This window comes from Mytilus californianus, unplaced genomic scaffold (genome assembly GCF_021869535.1).
Source record: "Mytilus californianus isolate M0D057914Y unplaced genomic scaffold, xbMytCali1.0.p SCAF_13, whole genome shotgun sequence".
Lineage (NCBI taxonomy): Eukaryota > Metazoa > Mollusca > Bivalvia > Mytilida > Mytilidae > Mytilus > Mytilus californianus.
Genome location: NW_026262615.1, coordinates 1,511,671 through 1,539,368, shown reverse-complemented (window position 1 = coordinate 1,539,368; position 27,698 = coordinate 1,511,671). Strand labels below are relative to the sequence as shown.

The window sequence follows — 27,698 nt, the reverse complement described above, 5'->3', positions numbered from 1 at the left end:
GAAACTTAACATAGTTGTTTCTCATGATGGTCAAACGATCTGTATACTTCTTGGTGAAAATAAGATTAATACTTTTTGAGTTATGGGACTTAGTAACTAAAACAGGTGTGTGTTTTTTTTTCACATGTCGCGCCGTATCTCAAAAACAATTTATGATTATTGCTTAAAACTTTACACACTTCTTAGTTATATTAATCTCAAGATCTGTATACTTTGTGGTGATGATTCAAAATTTTATTTTAGAGATATTGAGTATTTTGTTAAAAAAGGGGGATGGGTTTTTCCACATGTCGCGCCGTATATCAAAACAGTTTATGATTATTGCTTAAAACTTTTCACACTTCATAGTTATATTAATTTTAAGATCTGTATACTTTTTGGTGATGATTCAAAATTTTATTTTTGAGTTATTGAGTATTTTGTAAAAAAAGGGGGAGGGGTTTTTCACATGTCGCGCCGTATCTCAAAAACGATGTATGATTATTGCTTTAAATTTTACACACTTCTTAGTTATATTAATCTAAAGATCTGTATACTTTTTGGTTTTGATTCAAAAGTTTATTTTTGAGATATTGATTTTTTTTTTTTTAAAGGGGGGTTTTCACACGTCGCGCCGTATCTCAAAAACGATTTATGATTATTGCTTAAAATTTTACACACTTCTTAGTTATATTAATCTAAAGGTCTGTATACTTTTTGGTTTTGATTCAAAATTTTATTTTAGAGATATTGAGTTTTTTGTAAAAAAAGGGGTTTTCGCATGTCAGGCCGTATGTCAGAAACTATTTATGATTATTGAATAACAATTCACACACAAGACGACGGGCGTATCATGCGCTCATGGAGCAGCTGTTTATTTTTTTTGCATGCACACGTATAAAAATTGCGGTTTTTATCCAGCGCAATCATAGGTTTGAACGTTGTTTTCAATTTAGACTTGTTTTTTTAGATATGTATACACAGCCAGTGCTGATGGTGACATTCTGAAGTGGGATGTACAGACAATTACAGTCGTAGATAAATGCAGTGAGAAAATCAAAGATCTGAGGAGGCTCAAATTCTGTAATGGTTTCTTATGGTGTGGTAAGTGGCTTTTCATTAGGAAAACTTAAATAAATGGAGAATACTGTAAATTCAGAAATCAATGTGTGCATTCATTATTGTAATTTTAGAAAAATGAACAAAAATGCAATATTGATTATTGCAATTTAAGAAAAATAATTTGCATACAGATTTTGTATCAGATATCAGAATATGAGTTCTCATTTCTTATGCAGCAAAAATACTGCAATCTGATTGGTTAATTACCCCGGTGTAAATAACAACCCATCCTTGTTCACCCCGGGATAAATAAAATTGTGCCAAAAAATTAAAAATTTTAAAAATTACCAAAATAAAGAAGAAGAAAAAATGTCAAAAAATAAAAAAATAAAAATAAATAAAATGTCAAAAAAAAAAAAAAAAAAAATAAGAAAATATAAAAAATAAAAAATAAATAAATTTGAGGACAAAAATTTGTAAAAAAATTAAATTTTTTTTTTTTTTTTTCTGAATTTCCCCAAAATAAAGAAAAAAGTATATGACAATACGCAGCAACATCAACGTTGAAAAAATATAACACTAGAAATTTTTCATTAGCATTTTTCAATTTTACATCCCGGTTTAGAAATGAGTAAAGGAATTGTTCATAAGAAATAAATTCGTTATCTTGGTGTAATCAGGGGTGTACGGAATTTTACACTGTTGTTGAAAATTCATACACCCATTCAGCTGCGCCTCAGGGTGTATGAATTTTCAACAACGGTGTAAAATTCTGTACACCCCTGATTACACCAAGATAACTAATATTATTATTGTGATACTCACCTAAAAGCATCACAATAATTTCTGAATTTACATTATTTAATCTTGTGCTATGTCGATATTTTACCCCTATATCTATGATACCATGGTAGGGGTCTGTAGTTAAGCCTTATATCCATGAACACATGATAAGGGTCTGTAGGTACGTCTTATATCCATGAAAACAAATGCATATGGGTTTTCTGCACCAAGTTGGGCATCATCAAAATATGTTCAGTAAAAGTAAGAAATATTGTTTAAAGATTTCGTCAATAAACCAAAATATTGCCACAATGTGGTCTTCATTAAAGCTACTAAAAAAATGAATTCGCCTTGGTTAAAAAATGGCGTTGATCACAGTACATGTGAATAGACTGAAATTTTGGGAAATGTTCAAGTCTTTATCCATCTTTGGTGGATCATACTTTGGGATAAATAACTCAGATCTTTGGTGGATCACTTGGTCAAAAGTTAGTTTTACTGCAGTTTTTTTTCTAAAATGAGTATATCCCTTAGCCCAAGTATCAGCTATTGGCAGTATTTGACATAAAATGTTAGCAGCCTTTAAACCATCATCACAAAAACAAGCAAAATACAAATTATCCAACCAACTTCTACTTTAAATCCGTATAGTAACTCGGCTAATGCGCCTACAATGTGTTCAGAACTTACTTGATAAATAGTTATCAAAGGTACCAGGCTTATAACTTGATACGCCAGACGCACGTTTCGTCTACATAAGACTCATCGGTGACACTCAGATCAAAATAGTTAGAAATGCCAGTCTTGGTGGTCTCAGGGTAGCCAGCTAACCTATAATGTGTCGTTGGTTTCAACCTAGGCCAGGTCAGGCTAGAGACTTGACAAGTTGACGCTTGATATTAGCCGCTTCTCCTTTTAAGGTTTTGCGTGTATTTAAAATACTAGAACTTGTATTAAGGTGCAAAAAATCCAACATCATGTTCTCAAAATTAAAAATTTCTGTTTAAAAGATGAATTTAAATTGTTGTTGTCTAAACAATATCCTGTCATCATGATGAGGAAATAAGGTTGCCAAGTCCTTAAGGGGCTGTAAAAATTAGACTCCAGTAGAAATATTCTGTATTAAAGATAGATTGTAATTGATATCATGATTATAGGAACCAAGGTTGCTGTGTACAGGATAGACTTGAGTATGAATTTGTTACAGAAATATCCAGTTATTGTTCAGAGATCGAGTCAAGCTGACATATCTCGGGAAGTATCTCCAGAAATTGATAGTTTCCATATAAGTGAGAGTGGAGAGGTAATTTTAACTAATAGCAAAGATTTATTAGGTGAGAACATATAACCTGAGGTCAAATGCAAGTTGGTAACATCCCTTGGTGTCTGTTCACAATTTACAATTTTTCGGAAAAGAAATTCCCACAAATCAATGTTGCTACCATAACCAAATGTGTTTTCAGTAATGCCATCCACCAAAATCTTAATAAAATTCTTATCTTCAAGTCCAGTTCTTTCCTTTGTCCAATAAATCAGTTCATATCATTAACAAAACATTTAATACGTGGACCTACCGACATACGAAATTACAGGCCAGTATTTTATGTTAATGATTTTCTCTGTAGCTAGTAAGCCAAGGACTGTTAATTACCTAAATGTTAATTAGTCCTTGATGTAAATATCAAAGTTAAAATCAGATAAACTTATTTGTTGTACTCTTAAAATCATTTCCTCCTAAGTAATAAGTCCATCTAAGCTAATATACAAATAAGAAGTGGTATGATTGTCAATGAGACAACTCTCAACCAGAGACCAAATGACATAGAAGTTAGCAACTATAGGTTACTGTACACTCTTCAACAATGAGCAAAACCAATCCTACAAAAACCTGCCTAGCAAGCTATAAAAGAGATCATGCTTTCATATTGCTGTTAATCCGATTGTGCACAGCTTATGCACAGATGTTAGTTGAGCATTTTTGACTCCATAGAACCTAATGTTAATTTGACTTTTATTGTTGTATAGCTCAGTATTCTGTAAAAATAATATTAACTCTTAATTTTTAAGGTTATTGATATTTTATTACTGGACACAAACTTAAGATGACCTTAAAAATTCTTTGTAAAACCTCTCTTTATAGCAAATATAGTATGATATTGTATACAGGGAAACACTGTGCAAACTGAACTTATATGATGGTTAGTTTTTGTTGTAAGGTTAGATTTACCTCCATATACTAAAATATTGTTTTTATGCCCCACCTACAATAGTAGAGGGCATTATGTTTTTCGGTCTGTGTATCTGTTTGTTCGTCTGTCAGTCTGTCCTGCTTCAGGTTAAAGTTTTTGGTCAAGGTAGTTTTTGTTGAAGTTGAAGTCCAATCAACTTGAAACTTAGTACAAATGTTCCCCATGATATGATCTTTTTAATTTTAATGCCAAATTACAGTTTTGACCCCAATTTCACGGTCCACTGAACGTAGAAAATGATAGTGCGAGTGGGGCATCCATATTCTATGGACACATTCTTGTTTAATGTTTAAGTACAAATTCAACTAAAGGAATGATTTCTCATCCTTCTGTGATTGTAGATATGGGCTGGCTATAGAAGTTCTGGTATTATATTGATATGTGATATCTTATCCTTCTGTGATTGTAGATATGGGCTGGCTATAGACGGTCTGGTATTATATTGATATGTGATATCTTATCCTTCTGTGATTGTAGATATGGGCAGGCTATAGAAGTTCTGGTATTATATTGATATGTGATATCTTACCCTTCTGTGATTGTAGATATGAGCTGGCTATAGATGGTCTGGTATTATATTGATATGTGATATCTTATCCCCCTGTGATTGTAGATATGGGCAGGCTATAGAAGTTCTGGTATTATATACACCTTATCGCTATTCCCGCTTGACCCGAGAATCTGTCCCGCTTGAACTTTTGACGTCATACAACTATCACTTTTCCATTGTGGCGTCAGATATTTTCTATTATGACGTCAAAATTTTACGGGAACTTTTGTGATGTCCAGTAATGGCGGACAAATAGCGATAAGGTGTATTGATATGTGATATCTTATCTGTCTGTGATTGTAGATATGGGCTGGCTATAGACGGTCTGGTATTATTTTGATATGTGATATCTTATCCTTCTGTGATTGTAGATATGGGCTGGCTATAGATGGTCTGGTGTTATTTTGATCTGTGATATCTTACCCTTCTGTGATTGTAGATATGAGCTGGCTATAGACGGTCTGGTATTATATTGATATGTGATATCTTATCCTTCTGTGATTGTAGATATGGGCTGGCTATAGACGTTCTGGTATTATATTGATATGTGATATCTTATCCTTCTGTGATTGTAGATATGGGCTGGCTATAGATGGTCTGGTATTATATTGATATGTGATATCTTATCCCTAGATGTGATTGTAGATATGGGCAGGCTATAGAAGTTCTGGTATTATATTGATATGTGATATCTTACCTTTCTGTGATTGTAGATATGGGCTGGCTATAGACGGTCTGGTATTATTTTGATATGGGACAGCACACGAGGGAAACTGAAAGAAATTATAGAAATACAGAAATGTGAAGGAATAAGTTCTATAGTACAACAGGAACAAAAGGTTTGTTACAAGGCTGAATTTACTTAAGGAAAAAGATCGTATATCTTATAACTTTATATAGATCTTGTACAACAAGTTACGAACACTAAAAGCTCGTCAAAGATACCAGGCATTTAGTTTATTATGATAAGAACATCTTCTGTCTTCACTCATCAATGGCACTAGAATCAAAGCAGAAGGATGGCCAAATCAACCAGATAGTTGAAAGAAATTGACTTTATGTAACAACTTTTTTCAATGGTTAAAATTTACTGTCAAATCCACAATTGACATGCCTTGGGCTGCCATTTTGAATTACTTGAATTCTTTACTGTTCAATTAATACAATAAATCAAAAATGAAATATAAGCTACCTCAAAAACGCTGTTTCAAATTAGATTTTATCAAAAACTAAATTGCACAAGTAATGATATAACCTGCAGTTATCATTTGTATGCCGTCATCATGGTGATGAGGATTAATGCACCAAAATCATTCGTAAAGTTTCACAGAATTTTTGTTTATCTTAAATTTCTACAAGTTTTTTTGTACAATTTCTGTGTGTTATACATTAGGATAGGGATAACAGTACTGTAGTTGAAGAGTTGCTGCAGTCAATTGAGATTAGACACTCACAAATAATGCTACTCTACGCATCCCCAGTAAAACTGTTTTTTCGAAAATGTCAAATCGCTCAATTGATGGCGGCAACTCTTCAATTTTAGTACTGTTATTCCTTAAATGAAAGGCACAAATACCAAAACAAGTTATATATTTCATGTGTTTATATACAGGTGAAGAAATTGAATTAAATCTACTTTAAATTCAGAAATTGTTGTGAGGTTTTTATTATTGCGAATAATGAGTGAGTATTGCAATAATAAAAACTTGCATTCTGATATCTCAAATTGCAATAAACAGTATTGGATTTTTGTCTATACATCAAAAATCTCAATGATAAATGCACACAATTTCTGAATTTACTAGTATACAAAACTTTTAGAAAATAGAGTATAAGTGACACATGTAAATTTCCCCATAGGTTTGGGTCGGGAGCAAAGATGGTACCATACATATTATCAATACGGAAACAAGAAAAGTAGTCAAACGTCTTCAGGCACACGATGATGCAGTCAGGGCTTTGTGTTGTGCTGAAAACAGATACATTATAAGCGGGGCAGGAAGTCGTGATGGACGTATTGCAATGTGGAGTTCTACAGACACAAAGACAGACTCAGGAAAATTTATACTAGATGAATAAATATATTTCATCCTTCATTTACAATGTAATATTTTCCACTCAAGATATCTTGATTTTCAATTTTCAACATGTTAAATTTAAGGTGCATATCAATATTGAAATTTAACTATCAAATTGGAGAAGTATTGTAACTCAGGAGCAAATTGAGAGTGAAATTGTTACTTCCATATGTATTTGAGTCTTTCAAATGTTAAAACTGTGTTTGGATAGGACAACAATGATAGTATTGGTAAGATTCTACCAATAGTGTGATGTCATAATGAAAAAAACTTTTATCAAAATCCAGAATTACACCAGTTTAGTACTGGTCACAATTTCAGCTGCTTATTAGTATAATTATACTGTACCACTTGACTGAGGACTATTTGAAAGCACTCAACAATATAGGCAGTGGAATTTGTTCACCCAAGAAAATTCATATTTCCCAAGGGCAATATGATTTTTGGATGGTGAAGAAATCTTCATATCACCCCAAGCCAAGGGAATAAATGTTATATTCCATTGCCTATACTTTTTTGACATAACAATAATTAACATAACATTTTTCTTATCGGTTGCTTTTATAACTCTACATGACATAAACGTTGATAAACAGCATAGATCAAAGTTAATGATTTGTTTTATGACATGATTTTATCTGTATTGTTTTACGTCTGAAATAATTTTGAACATGATGATGACTCAACTGTCAAAAAATGTACATTTACCATGTGTATGGTCAAATGTGTCTATGTGTTCAGAGGGGAATATGATAGTGGAAGTGGAATATGAAGTTTTGTTCAATGTCACATGGAATAGCCTCAACCAAAGAAATGTTGATTTTGCAATCAATATTTAGATACAATGGAATAATATATGATATGTGTTTATAAAGGTGCTATACATTTCATTATGCATGAAAATACTCGGACACATATGAGTCTATTTTGACAGTCTTCTTGATTAACCACTTGCCCTAGGCCTATGGATCAGGTCAGTAAAAAGTTTGTTGAGGTCATTAAAATTTTCATCATAATAATGATAATAATGGAGTAGAAAAAAGTTATTTTGACTATGTATAAGTGTCAAATATAATGTTAGTTACCTCTTATGGATTTACTTGTAGAAATGGTATGGCATTTTTTAAGTGTGAATTGGAAAACTTTTTTACAACCTTTCACACTATAGACTTAAATAAGTTTTAATCTTTAGTTTCAGTATACAGCAGTTAATAATCCCCACCACTATGTTATTAACAGTATAGATTATCACATTTTACATTTCAAGGATATTTTTACATCCTTTTCATTTTGTTATTTTTAATTGGGAAATTTGCTTATGTTGTTTGCAGCATATATCAAGTTATTTTGTCTTTCATTGAGTCTTTAGTTTTTTTAAAGGGTACAAGAGTAAAAATATGAAAAAAAAACACTGCAATTATAAGTCAGTCATATTCCATGCCTAAAGATGCCTTTGATATTTGTAAAAAAATGTTAAAATCCCAGTAAAAACCCTAAACTTCAAATTTTTATTACAGTGTTTTAAAAATTAAATTATTTCTGTTTGGCATTTCTAACCTCCCTGTCAGTTCCAGCATCAATAGAATAAACTACTGTCTGGTTTCTATACAGGGAAGCTTTTCCAGAGGTCACAAGTAACATGGTTTCTTCATCTTTGTCCATACTGTCTTAGAAAAAAGACAATGATGGGAAAAATCCTAGTAAATCCTCAAAAAAATTTATTTTGAAAAACAGTGGTAATTCAGAAATTTTTGTAATGGTAGTTCTCACAAAAATTGCGACGCATTTTATGTTTTGATAGCATTATTTGTTAGCAGCATTTTCTAAAATCACAAATATTTAACTCACATTTGTGTTCATTTTTCAACAATCCTAATTTCACTAGTTTTTATCAGTACTCTTGAAAGGCATGATATTTTTGGGTTTGTACCAGTTTGTATATGTTAAACTTTGTTTATCTCTACAAATACAAAAACAAAAATATTCAAAGAAGAAAAACAAAATTACAGTCAACAATTTTCCCCATTTTCTTTTAACAAAAATGATATTACAGAGGTTTTAGAACACACAGCAAATGCTATTGCCAATGATTAATATTTTATTTAGAATTGCAAATAATTGTAAACCGCCAATAATTACAGATCAGTTAACATGGTTAACATAATTCCTTAACCTCTTTTATATATAACATAATATTTGGCCTTCTTTTACTTTAAGGGTCCCAACCCATTATAGAGCTTTACTAAACTGTCCTTAACCCTAAATCTTACAGTAAACCATACTATGTACCTTACCCTAACACAAACCCTTACCCTAACCTAGAACATCCTCTAACCTGATCTTAACCATAAATGAACCTTAACCCTAAAGCCTAAGTACCCCTAAGGTAAAAAAATGCCAAATAAATAGGTACATTTATATGTTGGTTTTTAGTTGTTGCTTTATTCTTCCCGCTGTATTGTTTTCGTTTATGAAAATGTTGCATTATATCATTAAAGTAAACTTTTCAATCTTGTTTAACTTAAAATAATGTAATTTATTATATGTTGTTAATCTATGTAATGATGTTAATGTTTAGAAAAAATAGATTGTTAATGATTTTAAATGATGTAAATGTATAAACAAAATGTTTTTTTAAATTTGTTACTAATTTATGCAAATTTGTTACTAATTTATGCAAATTTGTTACTAATTTATGCAAATTTGTTACTAATTTATTCAAATTTGTTACTAATTTATGCATTTAATATTGTTGTTTTGATAAGACTTTACACTTGTTACATATTTCCTTGGATTTTACATTGATTTGTAAATATCTGTTATTTATGGAAGGCCAAAATTCCATATTCATTTTGAATTGGTATCATATATAAGTATCCATATTCATTGGTTATTGCTGTTAACTAGATAAAATTATTTTTATACCCATGCTCTGAAAGAGGGGGTATATCGTTTTACCCCTGTCTGTCCCTATGTCCGTCTGTCTGTCTATCTCAGTTTCCGTTGCATTTTTCTCAGTAACTACAAATCATTATTTCTTATATGGTTTCATTTTAATTTTAAGCATGCCCCCGCAGTAGTGGAGGGGGGATTAAAGTTTACCTTGTGTGTCCGAAATTGGTTTCTGTTCTCTAACTTAAGTTTGCCTCAACCAAATTTTATGAAACTTATACACAATGCTTATTTCCACAAAACACAGATCAAGATCAATGTTGGGTGGCATCACTTTAACAGTTATGTCGCTTTATAACGTTCTATGCAATCAGGGGCATCATCTGTATCCCATGGACACATTCTCCATTTTTTCTACATATTTGCTGTTGTTTGATAAGACTCGTTGCAGCAAAAAAAATGAATGATTTTCTTATATAAAGTGAATGAATTAAATCTTTTATTAGTCCCCTACCGACAAAGTCGAAGGGGACTTTAGGTTTACACTCTGTCCGTCTGTCCATCCGTCAGTCCGGCAACTCAGTTTTCCACACTTTTATTCTTCGTTCTTGAAGATATTGATTTGATATTTAGTATATAGTTTTATCATGACAAATTATAGATCAAGTTCGAATTTTGTTCCGGTCTGATGATTTAGTCCAGAGTTATGGTCCTTAAAAAAACTCCATAACTAATGTTACAGTAATATGTTAAACCATATATCTGTACAAAGGGAGATAACTCATTTTTTAAAAGACATTCTTTGGTAAATTGTTTGAGGAATTTTGTGGCATGTTTATATGTTATTTTGTATAAACTAATTTTCTGAATGCTACATGTATATATATATATATATATATTTTATTAAGTGAAATCCTTTAATTACATAATAATCTATTTTTATTAAGGTATATATTTCATTATATTACATTGTGTAGATAAAAGTTGTTAACATTTTGAGACTGACATTATCAAGATGCTTGATTTCTTGATTGACAACATATTTGCTACGTTTGGAGGACGTGTTTTTCAACCGACTGTCGGAATTCCAATGGGAACCAATTGTGCCCCTCTTCTTGCCGACTTGTTTCTTTATTATTATGAGGCTGACTTCATACAGGAACTTCTTAGGAAGAAAGATAAGAAGTTAGCAATATCCTTTAACTCTACGTTCCGCTATATAGATGATGTTCTCTCACTAAATAATACAAAATTTGGTGAGTATGTTGAACGAATCTATCCCATCGAACTAGAGATAAAGGATACTACAGATACAGTTAAGTCTGCCTCATTTCTTGACTTACATCTAGAAATTGACAATGGGGGTCTGTTGAAAACAAAACTTTACGACAAAAGAGATGATTTCAGCTTCCCAATTGTGAACTTTCCATTTCTATGTAGCAACATTCCAGCAGCGCCTGCATACAGAGTATATATCTCCCAATTGATACGATATTCCCGGGCTTGTGTTTCCTATCATGATTTCCTTGATAGAGGATTGCTGCTCATAAGGAAGCTATTAAGCCAAGAGTTCCAAATGGTGAAGTTGAAATCATCCTTTCGTAAATTTTACGGACGCCTTCATGAGTTGGTTGACCGTTATGGAATAACCGTTTCACAGATGATATCGGATATGTACTTTTTAGCTCACCTGGCCCGAAGTGAGCTTTTCTCATCACTTGGCGTCCGTTGTCCGTCGTCCGTTAACTTTTACAAAAATCTTCTCCTCTGAAACTACTGGGCCAAATTTAACCAAACTCGGCGACAATCATCATTGGGGTATATAGTTTCAAAAATGTGTATGATGACCCTGCCAATTAACCAAGATGGCCGCCATGGCTAAAAATAGAACATAGGGGTATAATGTAGATTTTGGCTTATATCTCTGTAACCAAAGCATTTAAAGTAAATCTGACAAAGGGTAAAACTGATTATCAGGTCAAGATCTATCTGCTCGTAAATTTTCAGACAAATTTGACAACCGGTTGTTAGGTTGCTGCCCCTGAATTGGTTATTTTAAGGAAATTTTGCAGTTTTTGGTTATTATCTTGAATATTATTATAGACAGAGATAAACTGTAAACAGCAATAATGTTCAGCATAGTAAGATCTACAAATAAGTCCAAAATGACCAAAATTGTCAGTCGACCCCTTAAGGAGTTATTGCCCTTTATAGACAATTTTTAACTATTTTTCGTAAATTTTTGTAATCTTTTACAAAAATCTTCTTTTCTGAAACTACTGAGACAAATTTAACCATACTTGGTCATAATCATAATAAGGGTATCTAGTTTAAAAAATTTGTCCGATGACCCGCCTTCCATCCATCATGGCCGACTTGGTTAAAAATAGAACATAGGGGTAAAATGCAGTTTTTGGTTTTTATCTATGAAACTAAAGCATTTAGAGCAAATCTGAAAGGTGGCAAAAATGTTCATCAGATTTAGATTTATCTGCCCTGAAATTTTCAGACGAATCCGACAACCCGTTGTTGGGTTGCTGCCCCTGAGTTAGTAATTTTACAGAAATTTTGCAGTTTTTTGTTATCTTAGATATCATTATAATATCTAATATCTAATACTATTAATTATGATTTTAACCTAATTTTACATGATTTCCAAAGCATCAGTTAATACAGGTGAGCGACACAGGCTCTTGAGAGCCTCTAGTTTACTTTCTAAAAAAGGTTATTATGAAATATGAAACATTCTAAATAGTTATTTTGTATAGGGATGTTATGAACATGGAAAAGTATTTTAATTTTTTTTTTACACTAAACAAGTTGTTAATATTTTTCATTGATTTGTATTTGGAAAAGTCTGAAATTATGAAATGAAATACCCCGGTACACTTAAAAATTTTCCCACAAATCTATTGGTTTTAAATCTACAGCTTGGAAATATCCAACTGGAGATCAGTCTCCAAAAAAAGAGATCAAATATCTGTTATTTGTCCTTACCTTTATTTCATTAGAACAATTATTTATTTAAAATTGATTGTAAGCATGCTTATATTACTATCCTTATGAATTTTGGTACATTATGAATATATTGTATTGATGTAAGTTTTAAGATAAATTAGCATTTATGCCTCATAAATGAAGCATGTATTCAACAACAAACATATGATCAATTTCAAGGTATATTTCCTTAGGCACACAATGCTGCCTTATATAATTAAATGATTCAGTTAACTTTTGTAGTACTATTTAATTGTTAATAAAATAAAAGTTAAATCAATCATTGTTGTTATGGTTTTATGTACAGACTTACAAAAAAAATGTAGCCTATAAGAAAATGATAAGCACTTTTAAGGGATGAGTTAAGTTTATCCTGTCAAGTACTACCGTGAAAAATTCACTTAACATTTCATTGCATATAAGACAATAACCATCACCGGAAGTAAACCAATCAAATTTTCACCCCCTTTTTTACTTTTTACAAGCTTTAGTAACTGTTACTTCAAGTTTCCGAAATATTTTATAGAAACACCAAATAAAAAAAGAATGGTGCTTTGAAACACCTAAGATATATGTTTATGACTCAGATTTGTTTATCTGAAATGAAATACAGGGTTAACTTCCTACAACTGTCAAATTAAAGAAAATATTTGTTTTTGACCTTTTTTGTATGAAACCGGATGTGACGTACTATGATTTGGTGGTATTACACCTTAAGACATGCATTGCATTAATGATAAAGCTTAGAATCTAAAAGAAATCTGTGAAAATCTTATTTGTTCTTTTTTCTGAAGCTTCTGTGAATCAAATTTGTTTGGATAGAAGGACGGTTTATAAATTTGGTTCTTGTTGATGAAAAAACATGGCAACATAATTCTTGTATACTATCCTAAAACAGCAGTAACAATAAGCAAAACTAACCTGACACAGCAGTAATAATGCGTTGAGAGACATAAAGCAATACTTATCTGATATAGCAGTAACAATGCGTTGAAAGACATAAAGCAATAGTTATCTGATATAGCAGTAACGATGTATTGAGAGACATAAAGCAATACTTACCTGATATAGCAGTAACAATGCATTGAGAGACATAAACAATACTTATCTGATATAGCAGTAACAATGTATAGAGAGACATAAAGCAATAGTTACCTGATATAGCAGTAACAATGTATTGAGAGACATAAAGCAATAGTTATCTGATATAGCAGTAACAATGTATTAAGAGACATAAACAATACTTACCTGATATAGCAGTAACAATGTATAGAGAGACATAAAGCAATACTTACCTGATATAGCAGTAACAATGCGTTGAGAGACATAAAGCAATACTTATCTGATATAGCAGTAACAATGTATTGAGAGACATAAAGCAATACTTACCTGATATAGCAGTAACAATGTATTAAGAGACATAAAGCAATAGTAAACTGATATAGCAGAAACAATGCATTGAGAGACATAAAGCAATAGCTACCTGATATAGCAGTAACAATGTATTAAGAGACATAAAGCAATAGCTACCTGATATAGCAGTAACAATGTATTGAGAGACATAAAGCAATACTAACCTGACACAGCAGTAATAATGTATTGAGAGACATAAATCAATAGTTACGTGATATAGCAGTAACAATGTATTAAGAGACATAAAGCAATAGTTATCTGATATAGCAGTAACAATGTATTGAGAGACATAAAGCAATAGTTACCTGATATAGCAGTAACAATGTATAGAGAGACATAAACAATACTTACCTGATATAGCAGTAACAATGTATAGAGAGACATAAACAATACTTACCTGATATAGCAGTAACGATGTATTAAGAGACATAAAGCAATACTTATCTGATATAGCAGTAACGATGCATTGAGAGACATGAAGCAATACTTACCTGACACAGCAGTAACAATGTATTTAGAGACATAAAGCAATAGTTACCTGATATAGCAGTAACAATGTATAGAGAGACATAAAGCAAAAGTTACCTGATATAGCAGTAACAATGTATTGAGAGACATAAACACTACTTACCTGATATAGCAGTAACAATGTATAGAGAGACATAAACAATACTTACCTGATATAGCAGTAACGATGTATTAAGAGACATAAAGCAATAGTTATCTGATATAGCAGTAACAATGTATTGAGAGACATAAACACTACTTACCTGAAATAGCAGTAACAATGTATAGAGAGACATAAACAATACTTACCTGATATAGCAGTAACGATGTATTAAGTGACATAAAGCAATACTTATCTGATATAGCAGTAACGATGTATTGAGAGACATAAAGCAATACTAACCTGACACAGCAGTAATAATGCGTTGAGAGACATAAAGCAATAGTTATCTGATATAGCAGTAACAATGTATTGAGAGACATAAAGCAATAGTTACCTGATATAGCAGTAACAATGTATAGAGAGACATAAACAATACTTACCTGATATAGCAGTAACAATGTATAGAGAGACATAAAGCAATACTTACCTGATATAGCAGTAACAATGCGTTGAGAGACATAAAGCAATACTTATCTGATATAGCAGTAACAATGTATTGAGAGACATAAAGCAATACTTACCTGATATAGCAGTAACAATGTATTAAGAGACATAAAGCAATAGTAAACTGATATAGCAGTAACGATGTATTAAGAGACATAAAGCAATACTTATCTGATATAGCAGTAACGATGCATTGAGAGACATGAAGCAATACTTACCTGAAACAGCAGTAACAATGTCTTTAGAGACATAAAGCAATTGTTACCTGATATAGCAGTAACAATGTATAGAGAGACATAAACAATACTTACCTGATATAGCTGTAACAATGTATAGAGAGACATAAAGCAATAGTTATCTGATATAGCAGTAACAATGTATTGAGAGACATAAAGCAATAGTTACCTGATATAGCAGTAACAATGTATAGAGAGACATAAACAATACTTACCTGATATAGCAGTAACAATGTATAGAGAGACATAAAGCAATACGTACCTGATATAGCAGTAACAATCCGTTGAGAGACATAAAGCAATACTTATCTGATATAGCAGTAACAATGTATTGAGAGACATAAAGCAATACTTACCTGATATAGCAGTAACAATGTATTAAGAGACATAAAGCAATAGTTATCTGATATAGCAGTAACGATGTATTAAGAGACATAAAGCAATACTTATCTGATATAGCAGTAACGATGCATTGAGAGACATGAAGCAATACTTACCTGAAACAGCAGTAACAATGTCTTTAGAGACATAAAGCAATTGTTACCTGATATAGCAGTAACAATGTATAGAGAGACATAAAGCAATAGTTACCTGATATAGCAGTAACAATGTATTGAGAGACATAAACAATACTTACCTGATATAGCAGTAACAATGTATAGAGAGACATAAAGCAATACTTACCTGATATAGCAGTAACAATGCGTTGAGAGACATAAAGCAATACTTATCTAATATAGCTGTAACAATGTATTGAGAGACATAAAGCAATACTTACCTGATATAGCAGTAACAATGTATTAAGAGACATAAAACAATAGTAAACTGATATAGCAGAAACAATGCATTGAGAGACATAAAGCAATAGCTACCTGATATAGCAGTAACAATGTATTAAGAGACATAAAGCAATAGCTACCTGATATAGCAGTGACAATGTATTGAGAGACATAAAGCAATACTAATCTGACACAGCAGTAATAATGTATTGAGAGACATAAAGCAATAGTTACCTGATATAGCAGTAACAATGTATAGAGAGACATAAAGCAATAGTTATCTGATATAGCAGTAACAATGTATTGAGAGACATAAAGCAATAATTACCTGATATAGCAGTAACAATGTATAGAGAGACATAAACAATACTTACCTGATATAGCAGTAACAATGTATAGAGAGACATATACAATGCTTACCTGATATAGCAGTAACGATGTATGAAGAGACGTAAAGCAATACTTATCTGATATAGCAGTAACGATGTATTGAGAGACATAAAGCAATACTTACCTGATATAGCAGTAACAATGTATTAAGAGACATAAAGCAATAGTAAACTGATATAGCAGAAACAATGCATTGAGAGACATAAAGCAATAGCTACCTGATATAGCAGTAACAATGTATTAAGAGACATAAAGCAATAGCTACCTGATATAGCAGTAACAATGTATTGAGAGACATAAACAATACTTACCTGATATAGCAGTAACAATGTATAGAGAGACATAAAGCAATAGTTATCTGATATAGCAGTAACAATGTATTGAGAGACATAAAGCAATAGTTACCTGATATAGCAGTAACAATGTATAGAGAGACATAAACAATACTTACCTGATATAGCAGTAACAATGTATAGAGAGACATAAAGCAATACTTACCTGATATAGCAGTAACAATCCGTTGAGAGACATAAAGCAATACTTATCTGATATAGCAGTAACAATGTATTGAGAGACATAAAGCAATACTTACCTGATATAGCAGTAACAATGTATTAAGAGACATAAAGCAATAGTTATCTGATATAGCAGTAACGATGTATTAAGAGACATAAAGCAATACTTATCTGATATAGCAGTAACGATGCATTGAGAGACATGAAGCAATACTTACCTGAAACAGCAGTAACAATGTCTTTAGAGACATAAAGCAATTGTTACCTGATATAGCAGTAACAATGTATAGAGAGACATAAAGCAATAGTTACCTGATATAGCAGTAACAATGTATTGAGAGACATAAACAATACTTACCTGATATAGCAGTAACAATGTATAGAGAGACATAAAGCAATACTTACCTGATATAGCAGTAACAATGCGTTGAGAGACATAAAGCAATACTTATCTAATATAGCTGTAACAATGTATTGAGAGACATAAAGCAATACTTACCTGATATAGCAGTAACAATGTATTAAGAGACATAAAACAATAGTAAACTGATATAGCAGAAACAATGCATTGAGAGACATAAAGCAATAGCTACCTGATATAGCAGTAACAATGTATTAAGAGACATAAAGCAATAGCTACCTGATATAGCAGTGACAATGTATTGAGAGACATAAAGCAATACTAATCTGACACAGCAGTAATAATGTATTGAGAGACATAAAGCAATAGTTACCTGATATAGCAGTAACAATGTATAGAGAGACATAAAGCAATAGTTATCTGATATAGCAGTAACAATGTATTGAGAGACATAAAGCAATAATTACCTGATATAGCAGTAACAATGTATAGAGAGACATAAACAATACTTACCTGATATAGCAGTAACAATGTATAGAGAGACATATACAATGCTTACCTGATATAGCAGTAACGATGTATGAAGAGACGTAAAGCAATACTTATCTGATATAGCAGTAACGATGTATTGAGAGACATAAAGCAATACTTACCTGATATAGCAGTAACAATGTATTAAGAGACATAAAGCAATAGTAAACTGATATAGCAGAAACAATGCATTGAGAGACATAAAGCAATAGCTACCTGATATAGCAGTAACAATGTATTAAGAGACATAAAGCAATAGCTACCTGATATAGCAGTAACAATGTATTGAGAGACATAAAGCAATACTAACCTGACACAGCAGTAATAATGTATTGAGAGACATAAAGCAATAGTAAACTGATATAGCAGAAACAATGCATTGAGACACATAAAGCAATAGCTACCTGATATAGCAGTAACAATGTATTAAGAGACATAAAGCAATAGTAAACTGATATAGCAGAAACAATGCATTGAGAGACATAAAGCAATAGCTACCTGATATAGCAGTAACAATGTATTAAGAGACATAAAGCAATAGCTACCTGATATAGCAGTAACAATGTATTGAGAGACATAAAGCAATACTAACCTGACACAGCAGTAATAATGTTTAGAGAGACATAAACAATACTTACCTGATATAGCAGTAACGATGTATTAAGAGACATAAAGCAATACTTATCTGATATAGCAGTAACGATGTATTGAGAGACATAAAGTTATACTAACCTGACACAGCAGTAATAATGCGTTGAGAGACATAAAGCAATACTTACCTGATATAGCAGTAACGATGTATTAAGAGACATAAAGCAATACTTATCTGATATAGCAGTAACGATGTATTGAGAGACATAAAGCAATACTAACCTGACACAGCAGTAATAATGTATTGAGAGACATAAAGCAATACTTACTGATATAGCAGTAACGATGTATTGAGAGACATAAAGAAATAGTTACCTGATTTAGCGGTAACAATGTATTAAGAGACATAAAGCAATAGTTACCTGATATAGCAGTAACAATGTATTAAGAGACATAAAGCAATACTTATCTGATATAGCAGTAACGATGCATTGAGAGACATGAAGCAATACTTACCTGACACAGCAGTAACAATGTATTGAGAGACATAAAGCAATAGTTACCTGATATAGCAGTAACAATGTATAGAGAGACATAAAGCAATAGTTACCTGATATAGCAGTAACAATGTATAGAGAGACATAAAGCAATAGTTACCTGATATAGCAGTAACAATGTATAGAGAGACATAAACAATACTTACCTGATATAGCAGTAACAATGTATAGAGAGACATAAAGCAATAGTTATCTGATATAGCAGTAACAATGTATTGAGAGACATAAAGCAATAGTTACCTGATATAGCAGTAACAATGTATAGAGAGACATAAACAATACTTACCTGATATAGCAGTAACAATGTATAGAGAGACATAAAGCAATACTTACCTGATATAGCAGTAACAATGCGTTGAGAGACATAAAGCAATACTTATCTGATATAGCAGTAACAATGTATTGAGAGACATAAAGCAATACTTACCTGATATAGCAGTAACAATGTATTAAGAGACATAAAGCAATAGTTATCTGATATAGCAGTAACGATGTATTAAGAGACATAAAGCAATACTTATCTGATAAAGCAGTAACGATGCATTGAGAGACATAAAGCAATAGCTACCTGATATAGCAGTAACAATGTATTAAGAGACATAAAGCAATAGCTACCTGATATAGCAGTAACAATGTATTGAGAGACATAAAGCAATACTAACCTGACACAGCAGTAATAATGTATTGAGAGACATAAAGCAATAGTAAACTGATATAGCAGACACAATGCATTGAGACACATAAAGCAATAGCTACCTGATGTAGCAGTAACAATGTATTAAGAGACATAAAGCAATAGTAAACTGATATAGCAGAAACAATGCATTGAGAGACATAAAGCAATAGCTACCTGATATAGCAGTAACAATGTATTAAGAGACATAAAGCAATAGCTACCTGATATAGCAGTAACAATGTATTGAGAGACATAAAGCAATACTAACCTGACACAGCAGTAATAATGTTTAGAGAGACATAAACAATACTTACCTGATATAGCAGTAACGATGTATTAAGAGACATAAAGCAATACTTATCTGATATAGCAGTAACGATGTATTGAGAGACATAAAGTTATACTAACCTGACACAGCAGTAATAATGCGTTGAGAGACATAAAGCAATACTTACCTGATATAGCAGTAACGATGTATTAAGAGACATAAAGCAATACTTATCTGATATAGCAGTAACGATGTATTGAGAGACATAAAGCAATACTAACCTGACACAGCAGTAATAATGTATTGAGAGACATAAAGCAATACTTACTGATATAGCAGTAACGATGTATTGAGAGACATAAAGAAATAGTTACCTGATTTAGCGGTAACAATGTATTAAGAGACATAAAGCAATAGTTACCTGATATAGCAGTAACAATGTATTAAGAGACATAAAGCAATACTTATCTGATATAGCAGTAACGATGCATTGAGAGACATGAAGCAATACTTACCTGACACAGCAGTAACAATGTATTGAGAGACATAAAGCAATAGTTACCTGATATAGCAGTAACAATGTATAGAGAGACATAAAGCAATAGTTACCTGATATAGCAGTAACAATGTATAGAGAGACATAAAGCAATAGTTACCTGATATAGCAGTAACAATGTATAGAGAGACATAAACAATACTTACCTGATATAGCAGTAACAATGTATAGAGAGACATAAAGCAATAGTTATCTGATATAGCAGTAACAATGTATTGAGAGACATAAAGCAATAGTTACCTGATATAGCAGTAACAATGTATAGAGAGACATAAACAATACTTACCTGATATAGCAGTAACAATGTATAGAGAGACATAAAGCAATACTTACCTGATATAGCAGTAACAATGCGTTGAGAGACATAAAGCAATACTTATCTGATATAGCAGTAACAATGTATTGAGAGACATAAAGCAATACTTACCTGATATAGCAGTAACAATGTATTAAGAGACATAAAGCAATAGTTATCTGATATAGCAGTAACGATGTATTAAGAGACATAAAGCAATACTTATCTGATAAAGCAGTAACGATGCATTGAGAGACATAAAGCAATACTTACCTGATATAGCAGTAACAATGTATTTAGAGACATAAAGCAATAGTAAACTGATATAGCAGAAACAATGCATTGAGAGACATAAAGCAATAGCTACCTGATATAGCAGTAACAATGTATTAAGAGACATGAAGCAATAGCTACCTGATATAGCAGTAACAATGTATTGAGAGACATAAAGCAATACTTACCTGATATAGCAGTAACAATGTATTGAGAGACATAAAGCAATAGTAACCTGATATAGCAGTAACAATGTATTGAGAGACATAAAGCAATAGTTACCTGATATAACAGTAACAATGTATTGAGAGACATAAAGCAATAGTTACCTGATATAGCAGTAACAATGCATTGAGAGACATAAACAATACTTACCTGATATAGCAGTAACAATGTATTGAGAGACATAAAGCAATACTTATCTGATATAGCAGTAACAATGTATGGAAGGACATTTAAAGAAATACTTACCTGATACAGCAGTGACACTATATATTTAGAGACATTTAAAGAAATACTTACCTGACACAGCAGTATCTATGTATTGAGAGACATTGCATGCAAAATAGCTAATGTTCATACCGATTATCACTATAGATTTGAATTCGACATATTTTTTAGAAAGGCTCGATATTAGTACATGGTATTTGTGTATTAACTTCCTTATAACTCAACCAATTTTTCGCTTCGACATTGCAATAAAGTGAAACGCAATTCTAATAGGGAAACCAAAGCCATAACTCGAAGAATGATAGAGAACATCATGAACATAAGTAAGGGATTATAAAAACAAAAACGGACTTCAGCACATAACACAACCACTAAAGGTTGAGCTTCCATTCCATTTCATAAATTTAGAGATTTACTCGTGTGCGTCGGCAGGGTACGCAGCTCATTCTCCATTAGTTTGCACGATGATGAACTTTCATTCTGTTTTTGAAAATTGAAATATAACAAAGAATATCACACTATCTGTTTCTTATGTTGTTTCTTGAACATCCAATATAATTTTTCCAAAACTTGAAAAGAAGAAAGAAACACAATTCATGTTTAGAAAATAAGTAGAGATTAATTTTATTTTTTATGCCCCAGCTGTAGCATTAAGTTTTACCCTTGTCCGTATGAACGTCCGTCCGTCAGTACGTACGTCCTTATGTCCCGAAATTGGTTTTCCGTTCTCTAACTTTAGTTTGCCTCAACCAAATGTTAAGAAACTTATACACTATGCTTATTGCCAATAAACACATATCAAGTTTGAATTTCGGTGGCGTCACTTTCACCATTCTAGAGTTATGCCCCTTTACAAAAGGAAAACATGCTGAATTTTTCGTTTCCGTTAACTAACTTTAGTTTGCCTCAATCAAACGTTATGAATCTTATATACAATGCTTATTACCACAAAACACAGGTCAAGTTTGAATTTTGATGGCGTTACTTTTACAGCTCTAGAGTTATGCCCCTTTTTACAAATGGAAAAATTGCTGAATTTTTCGTTTCCGTTCTCTAACTTAAGATTGCCTCAACCAAATATTATGAACTTATACATAATGCTTATTACCAGAAAACTCAGATTATGTACAAATTTGGAGAGCGTCACTTTTACAGTTCTTGAGTTACATGTATGTCCATTTATAACGTTACATGCACTCGGGGGCATCATCTATATCCCATGGACACATTCCTAATTTTATTCATTTTGCAGAACACAAGTATGGCTTCCTTAAAACTTTGTTCTTATCGCCAAGAGGATCACATCATAAATGAAGCTGTCACATGGTCTACACAGAACGTGGACTATTCCCTTGCTCAGTTTGTGAACAACATCATAAAGCATTCAAACTAACAAAACGCTACAAAGTAATTTCGGTCTTTTATCGTTGAAACATGTAACCGATAGAAACAACACGTCAAAAACTTCGAATTGGCCTGCTCTTTTCATTGTGGTCCATGTAGTTGAGTGTGTGCTAATGAACAACACAAAGAATGTCGTGAATTCAAAGAACTTAAGGATATCTTGAGCAACGACTTACAATCCTGCGCTTTTATGTTTCATGTGAAACATGATTTGCAAAAATTGAAGAATATTTGTACTATTTATCTCTTACTTCAGATCCAATTCATCTGGTAGAAAAGAAATATGTTGACAAAATTCAACAATTGCGAACATCCTTAAATCATCATTTAGACAAAATAGTATTAGATTTAAAAAAAAACAATCTTGAGAAATGAACACTTCTTAGTCTCATTACTGGCGAATGCATCAGATCAAAGAAAAAGCATATTAACCAATTACAAGATTCTGTGATGTCACAATATGCTACTGATCTAGAAATTTATTGCGGGCTTCAAGAAATCAACAAAATGACAACTGATGATAAACAGTTTAAAAAAATGTGAGGTTGAAATAAAAGAAATTGATTTAGATATGATAAATGTGGACATTTTTTCTCTATAACAATCTTTTGTAACCCAATTGAATTCCGTGAGATGCCGTGCGTCTCTTTGTCTCCTCCTTTAATTATAATCTGTGCAATCTCTCCACGGACAAGTCCAGGTGCAAAGAGCAATTTTGTCTGCATCGGAACCAATAACACCAACATTAATGCAAACAATTGGTATTCCGAGAGCACAAAGTGGATTATTTATAACAGGATGTCAGATACTACCAAACGGTCATCTGTTATTTGTAGATCAAAATAATAAAAGTTTAATGTTATTTGATCATGGATGTACATACTGACGTTAGAATCCAGATCAGCTTACATGAGGCTCCGGTTGGGGTTTTCAGAATAGAGCATAAAGGACAAAAAACAAAGAACAGTGAAAATAGGCCATTTATAGCTCAATGTTCGATGAGAGCCAAGGCTCCGTGTTGAAGGCCGTACTTTGTTTACCTTTTACACATTGTGACTTGGACGGAGAGTTGTCTCATTGGCACTCATACTACATCTTCTTATTTCTATAAAATAAAAAAAAGAGAAAAATGAATTGCTAAAATAGAAAAATAGATAAAAGTGTACAAAAAATATAGCATACTAGTATCAGCGGACCAAGCTGTATTTCACTAAGTCTGAAACATTGTATTCTTGACATATTGGTAGCAGATGACACAGTAACCATAAGCTTGAGAAATATAAAATCTCGTGAAAAATGGGAGTGATACAAACAATTTTGTGTGACAAAACATAGTAAAATTGAGAATGGAAACGGGGAATGTGTCAAAGAGACAACAACCCGACTAAAAAGCAGAAAAAGGCTCAAGGCCATACTTGCATGGATATAAAACATAGTAAAATTGAGAATGGAAACGGGGAATGTGTCAAAGAGACAACAACCCGACTAAAAAGCAGAAAAAGGCTCAAGGCCATACTTGCATGGATATCTTCCTATTCGTATATGTCTGTTAGTCGGGAACTGAATCCTGAATAATAATATTGGGAAAAAAAGTTTAAAAATTGTAGCGTTCAACAGTCAAATCATAACAGCGGCAATATCTTGTAAATATGTTTCGGAATATTGTTTTCACAATATTTATTTTCATTACTACAATGTACTCTCACATCTTTAATAATCGGACGACATGTATTTCGTTATGCAGGTAAAATAAAATCTGATGACCACACAGTAAAACATAACGTCAGTTATATTAACTGTTGTCGGTGTTTGAAACTTAATCAAAGTTCAACCACTGCCATTGCTTGAACCACTTGTTTTATAGAGCAGCTCCTGTTGTTATTATATTGCTCGAAATACAAAGAAAGGAGACTGAGTGTTTCTTGCAGGTCAATATATCTTCATTAACTCTCCAAAGTCATGTGCATCACCAATGGTCATCTTTAATTATGTTTGTTGTTGTTTTGATGACGATGATGAAGATCACGTTGACTCTTGCCGGTCAGTCTTTGCTCTTACTTCGAAATGTTTAGCGTAGGAGCAGCAAATACCAATTTTCAAATCTTTGGTTTGACCCGGCCGGGTACGAACTAAGGACCTTCTGCAACCAAGATAAGTACGCTATAACATGGTCATTATTGCAGTTCACAGACCTTTGAGTGTCTATACAGACTGGGATAGACGCTTGAGGATTTGGAGGTTTACAATTGGTATAAACAAAGGTCTCAATTGTGATAACTTATTATGTTATATAATTAGATGTTTTTTATTTTAATTGTTTCTAGTTTTACTTTTGGTAATGTTGTGTCAATAATGTTTAACCAATATTAGACTGGTTTTCTCCCTTGCAGCATATGGGTATTTGAGACACCCTTGTTCAGTCAGAGCCAAACAGATAAAGGACGGACAGGGAACTAATCTTAACCAAGATTAGGGAGACGGATTTATATAAGTTCTTCTTGTTTCCGAATCCCAGTATTTATATTGTATAATTGTATTTTGTGCACTTTTGAAAATAAAATATCGTTTAAACTAAACTAATCTTAACCAACCATAACTTTTTTTATCGTGTACGTATAGGTCGCTTGGTGTAATACATGTTTAGACTTGAAGAACCATAAGAGATAAACATTCAAAGATGTTGCTCCCTTTGATGCCGAGTTAAAATAAAAAAAAAAAGATAAATACACACCTTCGCATTCAATTTGATTGTGAACAGAAAAAAGCCAATTAAATTAGAACTGAAAGTTAAACAATGATATACCATAATGCAATGTTAAACTATTTAATTTAATGTATTTCGTTTATATACATACATGTACATGTATTGACAAATAAGATAACGATGTATTTACAATAGATTTTTTGTTTAAAAAAATAAACGATTTTGTTGGTAACTTTCATCCAATTAATAGATTTGAAATAGAAATAATTTGTTGTTATGTTGTTTGTTTAAATATGAAATTTTATTCTTCTACTATACAGTATTAATTTATTTCAATACATGAAGATTTCCAAGTTTACAGTATTGTGAAATCTGATATTTTCCAGTTAATAATAAAATAAATATAATAATGTTTGTTCCATAAGTCAGCATAACTTTGAGATCCCTAATGTATCTGTGCTTTTGATACCACTCGCATTTATATTATGTACAATTTACCCTAACTGTAAGAAGCGTGTATGTAGATTCATCTGATGAAGTTATTTGGTAAACGTTTGAACAAGTGTTATAGTGTGACGAGATGTCTTATAACATTTTTAAGGGTTTGAGTAAATTTGCTGAAAATAGCACTAACCTTTAACATTACGTTTTTCACATCACATGATGGCATTTAATTTAAGGACCGAATAGGGCCCTTACATAATGAAATCCTTCTACCCTTCTACTCATACATAATTAAAGATGAACCTTTTAACTATTATGTCTGTTTGTTTTGATCACGCAGTGTTGTCAATATAATGGAATTATGTGAGAGGTTTATCTAGCCACGAAACCAGGTTTAATCCACCATTTTCTACATAAGCAAATGCCTGTACAAGTCAGGGTAATGAGAGTTGTTTTCCATTCGTTTGATATGTTTGAGCTTTTGATTTTGCCATTTGATAAAGGACTTTCCGTTTTGAATTTTCTGTTGATTTCGGTTCTTTTGTTATTTTACTTTTTACCAGTAATGATTTTAATCTAGAAGGATATTGATTGGAGTTTTGTATAACAAACTGATAATTTGTCCTATCTGACTGAAAGGAGTGCTAATGATGGTTTATGTCTCTTCTTACAGTTTATTTTAGTTCATACTTTTTTCATATTACCGACCTGTGACTCCGGATTATATACGGACATGTTACCTATTCCATGGTTGGACAGTCTGGTACTCGGTTAAGTAAGAGCAACCAAAAGAGTTTAGAATCAAACATATACTCGGTGCAATTTTGAGGAAAGTTTACTCTTTTCCGAAGATTTAATTTTCCCCAAAAGTTATACCAGTTAAAAGCGCATATACATACTTTTTATATGTTACTGTACTTTATATTCGGTCACTTTAAACTGAAAAAACTTTCAAGGGAAGAATACATGTCGTGACAGGGACATATAGAATTATTATACCTCAGTATGTTTTTTCTATATAAAAATATTTGTTCTATTTCATTCCACAGACTATTTGCCAGTCAATAGTAGAAGCAATAAAAAAGATAAAAGAAAATCTATGTGACATATTTTAAGAACTGAAACATAACAAATGTATGGTATGGGATTGCTTTGGTGTACGGTAAAATATTTTAGCAAGCGTTTATTACATGCACGGGACTTTTAACACCAGGATTCCTGGTTTAGATTGCAGTAAATAAATATTGACAAATTCCACACGGGCAAAACAAAGCACCTGATATTTCATCTTGTGCATCTTGTGCATGGTTATGATACTATTTGCTTTTTTTCAAATGGGGTATTTAGACTTTTTAGATTTTTTTTTTGTTCGGTATATAATACACTTACTGACCAGTTATGAGTGTAATAGCAAGTGTGTTGTCCCTTCGCCTCGAGCAAAACTTACTATCTCAGGGACAACAAACTTGCTATTACCTTATACCAGTCAAAGGTGCATATTATTGTCGAATCTTTGGCAAACCATAACAATGTATGACTACACAAGATTAA

The 27,698-nt window shown here is 32.0% G+C and overlaps 1 protein-coding gene across 1 annotated transcript in view; it reads left to right on the top strand.

Moving 5' to 3' along the window:
* The window catches only part of LOC127722999 (DENN domain-containing protein 3-like), a 29,807-nt gene extending 21,378 nt beyond the window's left edge, over positions 1–8,429 (top strand). Inside the window, exons 11-14 of the mRNA XM_052229411.1 lie at positions 950–1,083; positions 2,982–3,127; positions 5,337–5,462; positions 6,484–8,429. Coding sequence (XP_052085371.1) covers positions 950–1,083; positions 2,982–3,127; positions 5,337–5,462; positions 6,484–6,702 — 625 coding nt within the window. The 3' untranslated portion in view covers positions 6,703–8,429. The remainder of the gene's footprint in view (positions 1–949; positions 1,084–2,981; positions 3,128–5,336; positions 5,463–6,483) is intronic.
* Positions 8,430–27,698: the final 19,269 nt, after the last annotated feature.